The sequence below is a fragment of the Periplaneta americana genome, chromosome 3 (genome assembly GCF_040183065.1).
Source record: "Periplaneta americana isolate PAMFEO1 chromosome 3, P.americana_PAMFEO1_priV1, whole genome shotgun sequence".
Lineage (NCBI taxonomy): Eukaryota > Metazoa > Arthropoda > Insecta > Blattodea > Blattidae > Periplaneta > Periplaneta americana.
Genome location: NC_091119.1, coordinates 117,897,165 through 117,913,398, shown reverse-complemented (window position 1 = coordinate 117,913,398; position 16,234 = coordinate 117,897,165). Strand labels below are relative to the sequence as shown.

Sequence of the window (16,234 nt, the reverse complement as noted above, 5' to 3'; positions counted from 1 at the left end):
TTTAATTCTAACGCGAAAAATTGGGATGAGTTCATTATGCGGGTAAATACGGTAATTTGATGACTCTAAGGTTGATAATACAGTGAGGTTTATGATAATTAATTTTGTAGTGAAGATGTCTATGACTGTTCATGAGAGTCGAAAGTGATCTTCAATTCGTGTAGTCAGATACTTGTGAAGGGACTATAAAATTGATTATGGTGTAATTTGATGAGATCAATTTGCAGAATGAATAGTGGTAAGTCTTAGAGTGTGTTAATACAGGGTTCACAGTGAACTGGAATGTCAGGGTAATAAATAATTACCAGGGAAATTGTTTTAAATATGTCAAAAATCAGGGAATTAGCTAGTTTTCAGAAAAATGTCAGGGAAATTTTCACAGGGATTCTCTTATTGTGGGTTTTGCAAAAAGGAGAAAGACACAGATGCAGATTCATTGGAAGTGTTGATTTTTTTCATTATCTTGTGACATCAGCTGGATTGGAATACTAATATGTAAGCATTTTATAACATGGTACTATTGTAATGTGTATTGATACAATTTTGGATCAAAGAATAAAATAAGATAATCCTAATGGGAAATTACTGATAAATGTGGAGTTTGTGGGCTGCATGTTGTTAATGGTGCAATAAAAACTGGCCTGTGGGCTGTCAAGTGGGATGTGGATAGTTACCTACGTGATGTTTACTATTTTCATGATTCTCCAGCCTGTTGTGCACAATTCACTTCTCTTACTGAACAGACTTTGTTTCCTCTAAAACATTGTATGACCAGGTGGCTTGAGAATCTTTGCTCTATTGGTAGAGTTTTAACCATTTTTGATGATATTAAGAAATACATTGATATATTGATAACCAGAAGTCACTTCATACTAAGCCTTTGAAAAACATTTCAACTCAAACAAAAGATGAGTTTTTGAAATGTAAATTGGCTTTTTTAAGGCAATTTCGCAAGAATGTGAGCCATTTTTAAGAAAATTCCAAACCTCTTACTCTCTTGCTCCCTTCTATATGCAGATCTCCAAAATCTTTTGCAAAATTTGATGGAAAGATTCGTAAAGTCCAGTAAAATACCTACATCAATGAGCAAACTTTTTCGCTTAATCTGAATAACAAAGAAAATTTACGTGAAGTAAAAAACATTGATATAGGCTTCCAAACAAAAAAATTTCTTAAAGGAGTTACTGCAAATGAAACTCGGATCCTAAGATTTAAAATGGAATGTCAAATTGTCTTAATTAAAATGACAGAGAAAGTTTTGGAAAGATATCCTCTAAAATATAAAATTGTCCAGGGATTATCATCTTCGGATCCTGATCTTATTTATTATCAACCACAACAGGGCAAAATAAGATTCACATTACTGCTAGATGAATTTTATATTCACAATAAAATTGCAGATGTTGCAGAGAGGGCCAAAGGGCAATTACTCTTCTTTTATGGGGAAGTCCATTCTGGTCTTGAGCTTAACTTCAAAAATTTTTTTGAAAGTAGAACAAGTGTAAGACTTGATGATTTCTTTTCATCAATACTGTTAGGAAACCAACATTACTTAAGAGTTGTGGAGTATTGTGAAGCTTGGTCTAATTTTTTCACACGGAAATGCACCAGTGGAAAGTGGGTTTTCCATCTATAAAAGCTTATTAATAGAAAACTTAACTGAATCCAGTCTCATTGCTCAAAGAATGGTTGAAAATGCAGTAAAGTTCTATGAAATCATCAAAAAGATTCCTATCACCCATACAATGCTAACACATGTAAGGGCTGCTCATAGAGGATTTGAAGAGTATCTCAAGGAATCAAAACAAAACCAGAAAGAAGAAGAAAAGAAACAGCTTGAAAAAAGTAAACTCTCCATAGAAATAAAAATAACTTGAACAGAGAAAGATACTAAAACTTCAGACAGCTAAAGAAGAAGATGCCATAAAAACAAAGATTGAGATGCTGGAGAAGAAGAAATTGAATTAGTTTTACTGACTTGTTTGGATTTTGAGTTCACATAAGTTTTACATAGGTAGGACACAATGAAAACAGTTGTCTTTGTATTGTTCTTAATTTGTAATGTTCATATGTAATGCTTTGTCAAATATGACATAAATAATAAAACAACAAGGAGAGCATTGAACGGCTATGAGGATGGTGGAGGCCAATTAAAAAGAATCAATGGAACAAAATTGCATAGTATCAATTACTTATTTCCTTTGATCTTAAGAAATTATCACCTTTTGATTTCAATAAGCACACAGCGAGGATGTCACGGGAATGCCTCTGCAACGTTGTCACACTTCCATGGCCTGCACGATTGCCAGAGTTGTCACCAATCGAACATGTCTGGGATCACCTGGGACGCCAACTTCAGCGACCTAGGCGACCTAGGAGTTTACAAGATATAGAGAACCAGTTGTGGCAAATATGGACAGATATGCCGCAGGATACCATACGAAATCTGTATGTCTCCATACCCGCCCGTATTACAGCTTGCATCCAAACTAGAGGTGGACAAACAGGGTACTAGAGCCTCAATTCAGGTGGTCAGTTTTCAGCAATAAAATTATTATTTTGCTTTAATATTGTAATCATTTACATACATCAATGTTACGATCATCCACATCAGGTTTCATGCAATTCCCACAACTCCTTCTTGGTGCGTGATTTTTTTTGTCAGTCAGTGTATTTTGTTTGCAGGAATTGTATTGCTTACTATGGAGCTTCCTAACTTAACTTTTTTCTTTTTTAGCTGAAACTGTGGATCCTGAAATAGATGTTTCCAATTGTCCTGTAGCATATTTCGAACCTCCTGACCCCAGTAAGCAGCCGAAGTACTGTAAAGCTAAGGTGAGCTAGTTTGGTGCTTGTCATGCAGAAGTCAGTGAGGAACAATGGCTTACAATTCATCACATGTTCTGAAAATCATTGATATAACTTGATGGTGTTTGAAGAAGTTTTAGGGTACCTATAATTAATATTGTGGTTAAATGTAAATCTTTAAGCTTCAGTCTTAATTTTGAATATGCCAATATTTAAATACTGTAGATTCTTGCTAATCCAACCATTCCTTGCACAGAGGAGTGCCATATTAGCGAGAGTGATGGATTACTGGGAATGAATAGAAATCTTATATAATTCTTCATTAAATTTAATGTTATCAGCTGCACCAACTGCCACACTTGCACCTGTAAATCAAAACTGGAACATTCCACACATGGCCAGCACACAATATCTCACAATTCGTCTTGTCACAAGGACAAGTAACTCTGCCCCTTCTATGCCATTATGTATTAATTAATATCAATTGCAGTAACGATTAATATAAACTCAGACTTGTATACTGTCATAATTTTATTGCTTAAAAGTTGAAGGCTTTCCAGCAAATTTTTTAGTTTTCTGAAGAAGTATAGTGTATAAGTAATTCTTTGTAACACATAGCATCGGTGCATATTCCCCAGAAATCTATTACATTAGAAATGATGGCAGTACACTAGATGGAGTTGAATAATTGAAAGGTTAGATTATTGGTGGCCAGATTAGCAAGAGTCTATGTATTTATTACTAAATTAGACTTCATATTCATTACATTGTCTTAGAAATTGTAAAAACTTTTAGCATGTTGGATCCTTGTGATCAGCCTTGTTAGAGGGCTTCATGAAGTACTAATATTTTCATATACGTAATTTAAAAAATAATCTGTGTTGAAACATTTTTATATATCTATATAATTAATGGGGTTGTTAGTTGCTGCAGCTTATATCCCACTTCAGTACAATTTTATAACAATTTGAATTTTACTTTTATCAGTATTTATTTGTATTAGAACTTGACTTGTGACACAAACTATTTTTATAATTTATAGTGATCTCATTTTCCACAGGTATCAATGTGCTTAGAATTACAATCTGTATCTGTTGTCGTTATTGATGTATAATCTGGTATTTTCGTTACTTTAAAATGGATATTACGACATTTTAACATTTGTATGGTGGATAAATCATCATCCCTTCAAGTGTTAGGCCATGTGGCCCCTTTACGGTCTCAAAGAAGCCCCTCCAGCATTTCTTGAGACGTTTCAGTGATCTCTTTCCTTGTGGGAGATAATGAAGCATAGCTCTTGGGATTCTGTGCGATGACATCTGTTGTAGATGATCCATCCAGTTTTCTTGGTAATTTTGTATATAGTGGAGAATTGGATTTAGTCCCAGTTCTTCCATTACTTCCTCATTTCGTTTATGGTCCCATCTTGTATATCCTGCTGTATATTACATAAATAATTATGTTATTAATTACCAGGTATTTATGCTATGTTCAGTCATTGTTTCACAGCTCATTATAGCTTTCATTTTCAAATAGAAGTGATTCAAGTGATCACACTGGTTTTGAGAAAAGGTAACTTCATTTGAGTTGTATGTCACACTGTTATTGGAAATTCGATAATTGTTAGAGCCTCTTGCATTAATATCAGAGAGAATAGTAGTAGTTAATTGTGTCATTTATTGAAATCTTCAAAATAAAATAAGCTGTATACCTTTACATATTTTCACAATATAAATTTCACTCAATGCGTTGACTTTCAAAAACAATATTATAAACGTGTCAAGTCCCAGTCAATTAATATCTGATTGCTAAGGTTAGCTTGATGTAATATACATATTTTCAGAAACTAAACAGTGATCACAATATTGCAAAATCTTGGTTTCACATGGCTGCAACTCACACATATTCGTTTCTGGTTGCCCTCAATTTCTTTTCAGTTTCCTTCTCCTATATTGAGAGCGTATTAAGACATGCAGTTTCTTTTAACTAAACACCAATTTTTTTAACTGTGTGTGTGTGTGTGTATACATATGTGTGCATGTGAGCGTATGTGTGTGTCAAACTGTATTTTGCTCATATGTAATTTTCGTATATCAAGGTCATACATAATTTGTGACATTTTCAGCTGAATTGTTTCCATGTTACTCTATTTAAAACACACTGTTAATAAGTTTGAATTTATTATTGTAATTTTTACACTTCAATTAAATTCATGAAATTCACCTGTGTTTGATTTTTTCTCTTTAATATTCTGAAAGCTTCTAATTGCCTTTTTATTGAATTCTTTACATGACCATTTTACGAGGTTCATCCAGGAAGTATATTCCAATGGCTGATAAAGAAAACAAAAAACATCTATAAGTAAGAAATATTTATTGCAATATTTGTAGAGATTCACTGGCTACTTCTCAACATAGTTACCACCATTATTGAGACATTTGTCATACTGGTACACCAACGTTTATATGCCTGGGTCCTAGGAGTCTGAAGCCATGAAGTCACTGTCGTTTGTGCCTCAGCATTGTTGTGAAAACGTTTTCCTACCAGAAAGTGCTTCATGAGATGGAAGAGATGAAAGTCACTTGGCGCGAGGTCGGGGCTGAAGGGTGGATGGTCGAAGATCTCCCATCCAAACTGAAACAACAGATTCCATGTGGCTTTGGTTGTATGTAGTCGTGCATTGTGTAAAAGTGTAATGCCTCTTGTCAGCACTCCAAGTCTCTTGTTCTGGATTGCCCTCTTCAGAATTTGCAATGTCTGACAATACTGCTCAGCATTAACAGTCTTCCCTCGCGGTAAAAACTCGCACATGAGGACACCATGTCTATCCCAGAAGACAGATTTTTTTGACAGAGATTGTCTGCTTGAATTTGATCCACACAGGTGAACCACTATACCGCCAATGCATGGATTGTTGTTTTGTTTCTGGTGTGGCATGCAACATCCATGTTTCATCCCCAATGACAACATTATCGAAAAACTCGTCACCTTTCTCTGTGTACCGCTGGAGGAATGTCAATGCTGCGGCCAAATGTTTCGTTTTATGTTCATCTGTCATTTACTTTGTCATCTTTCTTGTACACTCTTTCCGAAAACCAAGCCACCAGGAGACGATTTCGTGTATAGTGAGGATCACGTAAGAGTAGTTCCTAAAAGATTAATTTGGCCGTCTCTTCAGTGTTGCCAACTAATACTAGATATCACCAAAGAGGGTAAAATCACAATGCTACGTACTATAATAATAATAATAATAATAATAATAATAATAATAATAATAATATTATCATTATTATTATTATTATTATTATTATTATTATTATTATAGTGTTAACAATAACAATGTCTTGTTTATTTACCACATCTCATCTTCATGTTGCAAGGTGTTTCCTAATGGTTCAATAATTTATTTATGAAATATTATATTTTTCTCCTGGACTTCTAGCATATTATGTTGGTAATTAGGAGGAATTAATATGATCTAATAATACAATTTATTTTGTCAGGCAACATGAAATTTATTGCTTTCACTAAAGAGTTTACGATTCATGAGACCTAACCTAAAAATGTATTTACTTACTTGCATTTTCATCAGCTTGCTTTACTATAAACTGAAATCATTGCTGCCAACATAACAGTTACAAAATAACTGCCAGTTGTAGTATTTGTCAGTACCCGAAATTCGAAACGAAGTTGGTAAAAGAAAATTCAACCTGAGAGCTAGAAAATCACTATAATTCACTATCATATTTAGTAATAGTGGAAAAATGACTAGGTTTCACCCTTAGGGTATTAAGTAAGCTGATCCGGACTATAGCAGTGAGCGAGACATCTGGGGGAATTGACCGGAGAGTTTCGAAATTGTGAAGTGCCTGTTCTGCAAAACTGCTTGCCGCACACTTTCCATCAGTTCTGGCATCACCAGTGACATTCGGCCACTACGGTCTTCATCGTGCACATTGGTTCGGCTTTCAGTGAATTGCCTTCACCATTGTTTGACTATACTGTCTCTCATAATGTCGGGTCCATACACATTGCACAATTGGTGGTGGATCTTTGCTGGAGAGTGCTTCTGAGCATGCAGAAATCGGATAACTGCACGAATCTCGCAGTTGGCGGGAGACAATATCAGTGCAACCATTTTCTCCTAGTGCTGTGCAGTAACTACTGCTGTCACAAGACTGAAACTGCACTGCATTATTCCCACATATCCCATCTCTACTGCTACCATGCAAATTCCCTTCCAACTAGTCATGGCATCTCTGGACGTGATTGGAACTTACTTCCTGAATGAATCTCGTACATGTTCCTTCATTTTTATAATACACTTACCAATCTTCTAATTTCCTTATTCCATTAGACATAACGTAGTGTAATTCGTAAAATAGTTCTTTTATTGACGCAGATCTTCTTTATCTCAGTTTATCTTAAAGTGTTGCGAGGTCTTGTATAAAATAACATGTATGGTGAACTCGACTATTTTATAATGCTCTTTTGTTCTTGTACAGGAACAAATATAGGTTTTTCCCTACTTCAGATAGTTAAAAAATTATGTACAAAATTTTGGTTGGTTTTTTTAATTAACTGTGATGCAATACAGTTCAAGAAAAACAGTAATAGTGAATGTGAAGGTCTGTTGAAAATGCTTGTAATTTATTTAGTATATGAAATTATAATCTTCACATCTGTCTGCTTTGTTAAATACTACTGAAAGATTTTATTAAAATATTTACAGTATGAATACCTGTCAGTGAAACGAATGTGCTGTTAATGTGTGGTTAAAATTGTTTGTTTCTAAAGGATGATGCGCTTTTTGCTTCTAAAGAATAATGCACTTGTATCTGCAAAGTTTATGAAATTTTTTACACAGGGAAATGCAATGCTCTAATCTTGATCTTGTGAATATTTCAAGTCTAGTTCTCTTATCTGTTTCCAAAGCTGCAATCCAAGCAGTTAGTACAACTACTTTTGCTAAATCAGAAAAAATTAAGGAAATCCATTGTATGTTAAGGCAGATTCAAAATTTAATTAAGACCTTAGTTCTCCAATGGATCCCAGCCCGTTGTAGAATATATGGTAATGAGAAAGCTGATATGTTGGTCAAGAAAGGAACTAGAATAAACGTAAAGAAGAACTACAATTTTTCATATGAGTCCATAAAACGAATTATCAAAAGGAAATTAACAGCAATTACCACATTAATTCTCGAAGTGAACTTCAAAATTCATGATGGAACAATTTACTACAAGATTTAAAATCCATTCCTCATCTACCACAAAAATCTGCTGTGGCTATGTTCAGACTGATTATTACTGGTCATGACTGTCTTATAAAACATCTACATTGAATCGGCTTATTGGACTCTGCTAAATGTTTATTGTGCAATAAAGAAGATGCCATGGACGCGGAACCAAATTCTGTAGATACTAATACCGGAAAGCTGGCTCTCATATGTGCGACATCGACTAATAGCGCTCCAAGCGGAAAGGTTTGAATAAGTTGACGAGAGGGTCGGCTGTGCGAGAGGAGATCGAAACATTTCTTGTGTTGCCTGCAGCGAGCTAGAAGCACAGTCTACATAGACTGTGACAAAATAAGATACAGTACTACCTGTTCTAATATAACCTATGCATTCTACAAAGTCACAAACTTTTAAGTAAGCCCTGATTGTTGTATTTTTATTTTCCTGGCCCTAATATCGTAGTTGTTATTTACTAGCAAATATGATTACAATATAAAATGTTTCGAAATATAATATTGTAAGCCTTATAAAGCACAAAATTTATCTTGTTACAGATAACTTGGAGAATGTTAGAACTCCTAAAAGAGAAAAAATTTCGTCTGAGAAAAAAATACAATTTCTTACTAACAAACTAAGGAATGCGCAGAAAATTATGTCAAAACAAAGGAAACTCATTCAAACCCTAAGAGCTGACGTACAAAAATTGAAAAAATCTCATTCATCTTTAGAATGTGATCAATCGCTGGTAGAAGATTCATTTCTTAAATCTCAGTTGAAGCTAAGAAAAAGAAAACCTATGGGAAGGCGATATACCGAGTATGAAAAAAATTTTGCACTGGCATTGCATTATGCTTCACCGAATGCATATCGATACTTGAGGAAGACTTTCTGTCTGCCAACAATTCGCTCCTTACGTAATTGGCTGCAACAATTGGGTGTTGGTCCAGGTTTCAATGGGACAATAATGCAACTGCTTAAGATAAAATCGAGAAGTCTGACACCAGGTCAGAGAGTTGTTTCCATTGTACTTGACGAGATATCTTTGAAACAAAGTTTCTTGTATGATGCAAAATCAGATTTATTCGATGGCTTTGTAGAATTTGGACCGTACGAGAGTCAAAATCAAACAGAAGGTGAAGAATTGAAACCCGCAAATCAGGCTTTAGTATTTATGATTAGGGGCTTCCAAACCAACTACAAGCAGATAATAGGATATTTCCTATCTAATAATTCCACGCCCGGTGATGTTCTAAAGGATCTTCTTTCCGAAGCCATCCGTGAGGTTAGGAAATGTGGCTAATTTCCTAAAGTAGTCGTTAGCGACCAGCCAGCCAGTAATATTAGAATGAGGAATTTATTGGGATGTGAGGTTGATAAACCATTTATTGAAATAGATAGAGAAATTATGTACTTCTTCCATGACACACCACATCTCCTAAAGTCAGTACGAAACAACTTTAAGCGGCACGACCTTTCGTACAAAGATAAAGTATACAAGTGGCAACATGTCGTTGAACTGTATAATAAGGATAAAGATATGAATCCTCGATTATGCCCAAATTTGAGACAAAAACATATAGAACTTCCACCTTTCTCGCCCATGAGGGTTTGTCTGGCTGCACAGGTGCTGAGTCATTCAGTCAGCAAGGCCATAAAAACTCATGTGTCGTTTCAGTCACTACCTGAAGAAGCTCTTCAAACAACTGAGTTTTTAGAGCTAGTGGATCGTGGATTTGACTGTTTTAATTCATCGACCATGAACGATGCTAAATCCTCATGCAGGGCTTTACAAACTACTTCTTGTCATTGAACGACTCTACAAAAACTGGAAAGTCTGTTTTCAAAATTAAAAATTCTTAGCGAAAAAAAGACAAAGCCACCTTGCTTTAAGGGTTGGATACAAAATATAATAGCGCTACGTCACTTGTGGAAAGATCTGGAACAAAATTTTAACTTTCGGTTCCTGCTTACAAGACGTATAACACAAGACTGTATTGAAAATATTTTCTCTGTCGTGCGTTCTAAGGGTAGTAATAACATTATCCCTGACAGCTGTAAATTCAAGTCTGCCGTCAGAGGAATTATGAGCTGCCAGCTCTTAACACCTTCAGAGAAAGGCAACTGTGAAATTGAAGTCAGTGATTTTTTAGTTACGAAGAAGGAGATTGAAGAAAATTCATTTAGAATCTGCAGTGATTATCCAGCAACAGAAAACAGTTTTGTAGAAATTGCTGAACTTGAAGAGGACAATCATGATCAGTGTATGATTCCAGATAATGCATTAACATTTGTGACAGGGTGGGCTTGTAGCAGAATACCATATGAGATTTGCAAACTGGAACTAGCTAGTTTCAAATCTGAAAACTTGACAGGCATTTATCAGCATATTGCAAATAAAAAGTATGACAGTGCTAATTTTCTAATTCCCACAAGTTATTCAGTTTCTTTATCTAAAATTATTTGATCAACATTTCACACGCACTTTAGAAAAATTCTTTCATCAAGCAGACAAGGTGTAAAAACCAAGTTAATGGCCCTTATTTTTAAACAAATAGATCAAACTAATTCAGTGTGTAAAGATTGTAAACATGTTTTCGTTAATAAGTTCCTTAATGTAATGATCAATTGTTTTGTAAAAAATGAGTGTGACAGAGTAAGTTGTAGAACAGTGACTGGAAAAAAGAACAGAAAGGCTAAAATAGTAATGCATCAGTAACCTGGAGAATAGAGAGTTAATGGGACAATTAAGAAGTATGTACAGTAGCTATACTGTAGCTTTAATGTTGTTTTCCACCAATGTGATATCTCTTTTAAAACATCTTATAATATTATTAGCATCATAATGTTCGTTCAATAGTTATGACAATTAAATTAACGAGAATGTAAATCTGACCGTTCTGTACTGATTTCTTTAGCTCTCATGTAATATTATATAGGCCTACCACAATTCCTCCCAACCCCTCCTAGACATGTACGCAATCAAATACAGTAGAGAACTTTGTACGGTATTTGAAGCAATACATATTGGAAGCATTGTTCAAATCAAGCCGCTAGACAGCGCTAGTGTTCTCGTGTCGCTGCCCGACACCATGTTAATCGCGTTGCTTTTCGGTATTAGCTCTCTACAGTATTTGGCGGAACATCTAAAAATCTGTGAATCTCTGGAAAATTTTATGGACCTTGTACCTAAATGTTGGTAAGCAAGAAGGAGAATGACTTCACTGTTAAATATTGAGCATTAGACACACACACACACACACACACACACACACATATTTCAAGTCTGGGTATGAATGTTGTGTTATTTGGTTGTTTTCTGTTGGTCCCCATCCCCATTATTTAGGTTACATTATTGATTGAAAATTGTTACACAATGTAAAAGTACTACATATAAACATGTATTTCTTCCTATTTCGATTTAGGTACAGTTTTGATTTCCTGTCTAATTTCTAAGCTTCACAAGAACTGATTCATTACTACATACATAGTGTCCTGTCCAAGAGCAGGTCCTTCGCTGCAAACCTAGCATTCTCCAATCTTTCCTATTTTCTGCCTTTCACTTTGTCTCCACATATCTTAATGTCATATTATATCATCTGATTTCTTCTGCCCCAAACTCTTCTCTCATTCACCATTTCTTCCAGTGCATCCTTCAGTAGGCAGTTTGTTCTCAGCCAGTGACCCAACCAATTCTTTTTTCTCTTCCTGATCAGATTCATCAACATTTTTCTTCACCCACTCTTTCCAACACAGCTTTGTTTCTTATTCTGTCTGTCCATTTCACATGCTTCGTTCTTCTCCATATCCACATTTCAAATGCTTCTAGTTGCTTCTCTTCACTCCGTCGTAATGTCCATATTTCTGCCCCATACAATACCACACTCCACACAAAGCACTTCACTAGTCTCTTCCTTAGTTCATTTTTCAGAGGTCCACAGAAGATGCTCCTTTTTCTGTTAAAAGCTTCCTTTGCCATTGCTGTCCTCCTTTTGACTTCCTGGCAGCAGCTCTTGTTGCTACTTATTGTACACCCCAAATAATTGAGGCTGTCCCCTTGCTTTACTGCCTCATTTAGAATTTGCACGTTTACTTCCTCATTTTCCTTTCTTCGTCTTGTTTGCATTTATCTTGATCCCATACTGTTCACAGCTGTCATTTAGCTCCAGTAGCATATCCCTTAGTATCGTCTCCTTTTTTGCTAGCAATGCTGTATCATCAGCAAATCTTATGTACTTTATTCTTCTTCCTTCTATCACTCCTACCATATTCTTAAAACTTCTTCACTAAGTCCTCCAAGTAGGCATTGGATCATCATCATCCTAACAGGTGATAGTCCTAGAAGGACTGTTCCGGTCTACAAAAGTTTTCTTGCTATCTCTTCACAGGGCGACCCAATGATCTTTTCCCTGTTGGTCTGTAGTTCTAGATCGTTCAAGGAATCTTTGTTCTAGGCCAGACATGGACACAATTTTCTGTTACATAAGGCACTCAATTTGAAATAGTTTGTTTACTAGGAGAGCAGACTGCAGAGTGGGATAGGAATTATAAACTGCTGTGATCTGCGTCACCTTACTATAATCTAAGGTGGTCAGTGGCGAATTATTAGGAAAGCGCCTGGTTAATGAGAGACTCTTGAAAACTTTATTCAATTTGGGAAAATTAATTCGACAGCTTTAATCATAAAGCTCTTTACTGTTTCTCAGTCACTGAATAGATTCAAATCACAGGCGAGAAATTGCGTAACTAGCCAATAATAATTCCATCACGTTGTCTACATTTATTTTCTTGAATATTCTGGCGTTTCTCGAGATCACTTAATAGATTTGCACATTCTCGACCTAAATAATTTCAGAAAAATTTATTTCGTTTTCTACGCACATTTGATTTTTATAAATTTCCTTGGGAAATAGGACGTACAAACAACATTTAATTTCTCGTACCTTTTAATGCGGCGTGTTTAAGGAGTAATGTCGTATAACATTTATTAGTGCGTTTTAGGCAGACATTGGAAGTTGCGTGTAAAATTAATTTCTAACGATGCGTAAAATGTGTAATTTGTTTTAAATGTAAAAAAGAACTGTAATAATATCACAACTTCCTCTAACAAATTAAATGAACAAAGTGTTAAATAATTGTTAACTCGAGTTTCCAGGCTATCAACGTGCGTTACTTGTGGTAATTCATACGTGTTCTTCATATCAAGTGTTATAATTAGGGACTGGATTTTTATGTAATATCAAGGTGTGAAATATGTACATATTTATGTAAGAAAAATAAGTTGAATATGTGCCAAAATATGTAAAATCATGAAAATATTTAATGTCAATATCTGGCAGGTATAGGATAAGTAAGACTATCCAGTTGTGATTTCATAGAGCACCCACTTTTTTTTACCGCATACTTGACACACTACTATTTTTCCATCTGTAGTGAAAGCTTCGTCTATCACAATCCATGATTTTATTTTTGTCGTTAGGGTTGAAGATACAGGGGCCATTGTAGTTAGTTAAAAGCAGTAGATAAACTCACTTGCACTTTATACTGTAAGTACTAAAACTAGAGAACTGAGTGAAATGAATGACACAACAGTACTGCAAGCACTGTTTTGCTTCACTGGATTAGGAGAAAATAAGAGGAGATTTGGAGATGCATTTTAGCTGCTCCCTGTAAGAAACAAAGTACCTTAATAAAACCTCAAACTATAGGCATTTACAAACTGTTGTTTGAAAAGTGACATTCCTGTCTCATTCAGAAGAGTAGGATTATTCCAGCCAAGAACTATACTTTCTAATTGCTCGGAAAATCCCATTTCCGTATAGGTCTACTAAATTTAAAGTAAAGATGTCAAGCAATAACCTGAAAAGCTATTTATTTTAATCTTTCAACATCTTTCCAGTTTGTTCTTTTACTCCAGCTTCTTTTCAAAAGTCGGCATCTTTATTGCGGCTCATGTCAGACTTGACACGGGTTTTCCCTGGAAGGATTAGGAAGAGGGTGGGTAAGGTTGCAAATTGCATGGGAAGGGCTTGGTAAGACGTGTGCAGAACAATTATATCCTTTCTTGGGTAGGTAAAAAGGCTTTTCAAATCTGTATATTTCAAATTGTAAACTTTCCCAGCAGAATTTTTTTTTTTCCTTTTAGAGAAGTAAAAATGAATCAAACCCCTAAATATGTAGATTTATGTAATACCAAGCCATAATATGTAATGTGGGGTAAATATGTAGTATCAAATTTTAATATATTAAAGATAATTACAAGATTCGCAAAGATTTGTTATTTATATACAGTTAGGTTGAAAGGAATATAATATGTAATTACATAAAAATCCGGTCTCTAGTTATGTCTTCTATCATACGAAACGATTTGCCGACACCGCACAGTGTTCCACATTTTGCTTAGCTAATCGCCACGCTGATACATATACCAGAGTTTACTCGTATTAGTCATCAAAGCTGTCAGCGATTTTTTTTTTAATTGGTTATTTTACGACGCTTTTTCAACTGCTATGGTATATAGCATCTAAATGATATGAAGGTGATAATGTTGGCGAAATGAATCCAGGGTCCAATGCCGAAAGTTACCCAGCATTTGCTCTTAATGTGTTGAGGGAAAATCCCTGACAAACCTCAACTAGGTAACTTGTTCCAACCACTGTCATCATAGGGCCAATATTAAAAGAGAGAAAAAAAAAACAATCTATTGTCCTTTTGAGAACTCTCTGTGCACATTTTCCCAGAGGCGACACCTTTGACTTTTACTATACACTTCTAGATTGTTCATGATCATATTGTAGTCTGATAGTCTAGTCATGCAGGGTGTTGGGGAAAAAAGGGTATAATATTTTGAGAGGAGGTAGAATTCTTACAAACAAGATAAAAAGTATAATAAATATGCGTCCAAAAATTTATATCTTTGAAGAAACAAGGACTGTTAAGTTGGTAGGTAAGCCTACTGTAAGCATATCTTTTCATGCGAGCTCTTTGCTGGTTTCTCTTTGGGTATATCACATCTATTTACTCAGTGTACTGTAATCGAATAGGAAACAAGCAAAATGCTTACATTAGAAGATAAATATGGTGGTGTTAAAATACCAATTTCACAGTCCTCCTTTCTTCAAATAAATTCATGTTAGATGTTGTTACAGTACGAAGTTCACAGTCCCTGTTTCTTCAAAAATATTAGACTTTTTTCTTATTTTTATGGATAGGCCTACTACCATTTTTCAAAATATTATAATCTTTTTCTTAACATCTCATATGTACATTACATTTCACTACCTAAATTATTATTTTCCTTTCTGTGATTAATGAAATTATTTAAAATAAATGCCAATTATATTGTGATATCATTTTATTAAAATGGAAATAATTTATTATGCCTCATATAAAATCGTGTAAAAATTAGTTTTTTGATGCAACGTAAATTACGTTTCACATATACGTAAAATATGTAACATGTAATTTATGCGGTCAAACCTGATACTACGATTTTCGAGCTTAATAGACAATGTATGTTCGCCCCCTCTAAACAACTAAAAGAACTTTTTCCATTCCACATGAGAATCATTTTCAGCTCGTACATACTACTTTGATAAGCCATGACTCCGTCACTGTTAACTGAACATATAATCTGCCCACACCAACGAGCTATGAGTAGAGGGGAAAGGGGAGTAAGACGCTTATGTCATACAGAGCGATAAGCCTTGGCAAAGCTGGTGAGACACCAATACTCAAATGAAGCACCTTTGCCAGTCTATGTTCTAGGCATACGCTTGACATGAAGCCAGTTGTCTTAATTTTGATAAATATACTGCAGTACAGGTTCCATTTCTAGTTCTTGTAGGATGTTTTCATTTCTTTTATGATCCCATTTAGTGTATCCTGCTATTCGGCACCTAAACTTAATTTCATTGGTAATAATTCTGGCATTTTCTTCACTTTTTTGTAAGGTCCAAGCTTCACTGCCATAACAGAGGACAGGTCTTGTACAGACGAGTGCTGGTATGTTTCTGGACTAATGAAGATTTAATTATACTGTTGATAATGCCTGCAGATTTATTTAATTTAAAATTTTTTTGTGAGATATCTAGATGAGGTAGAAAAGAAAGCTTGAAACCAAGATAATTGAATTCATTAACTCTTTCTAAAATGTTACCATTTATACAAATTTTTCTTTATACAGGTTCT

General features: G+C 34.9%; 1 protein-coding gene across 2 annotated transcripts in view; it reads left to right on the top strand.

Moving 5' to 3' along the window:
* LOC138696427 (uncharacterized) overlaps window positions 1-16,234 on the top strand; it is a 156,634-nt gene that overhangs the window by 40,703 nt on the left and 99,697 nt on the right. For both annotated transcript variants that reach the window (XM_069821394.1, XM_069821393.1), the window contains exon 8: window positions 2,738-2,835. In XM_069821394.1, coding sequence (XP_069677495.1) covers window positions 2,738-2,835 — 98 coding nt within the window. The remainder of the gene's footprint in view (window positions 1-2,737; window positions 2,836-16,234) is intronic.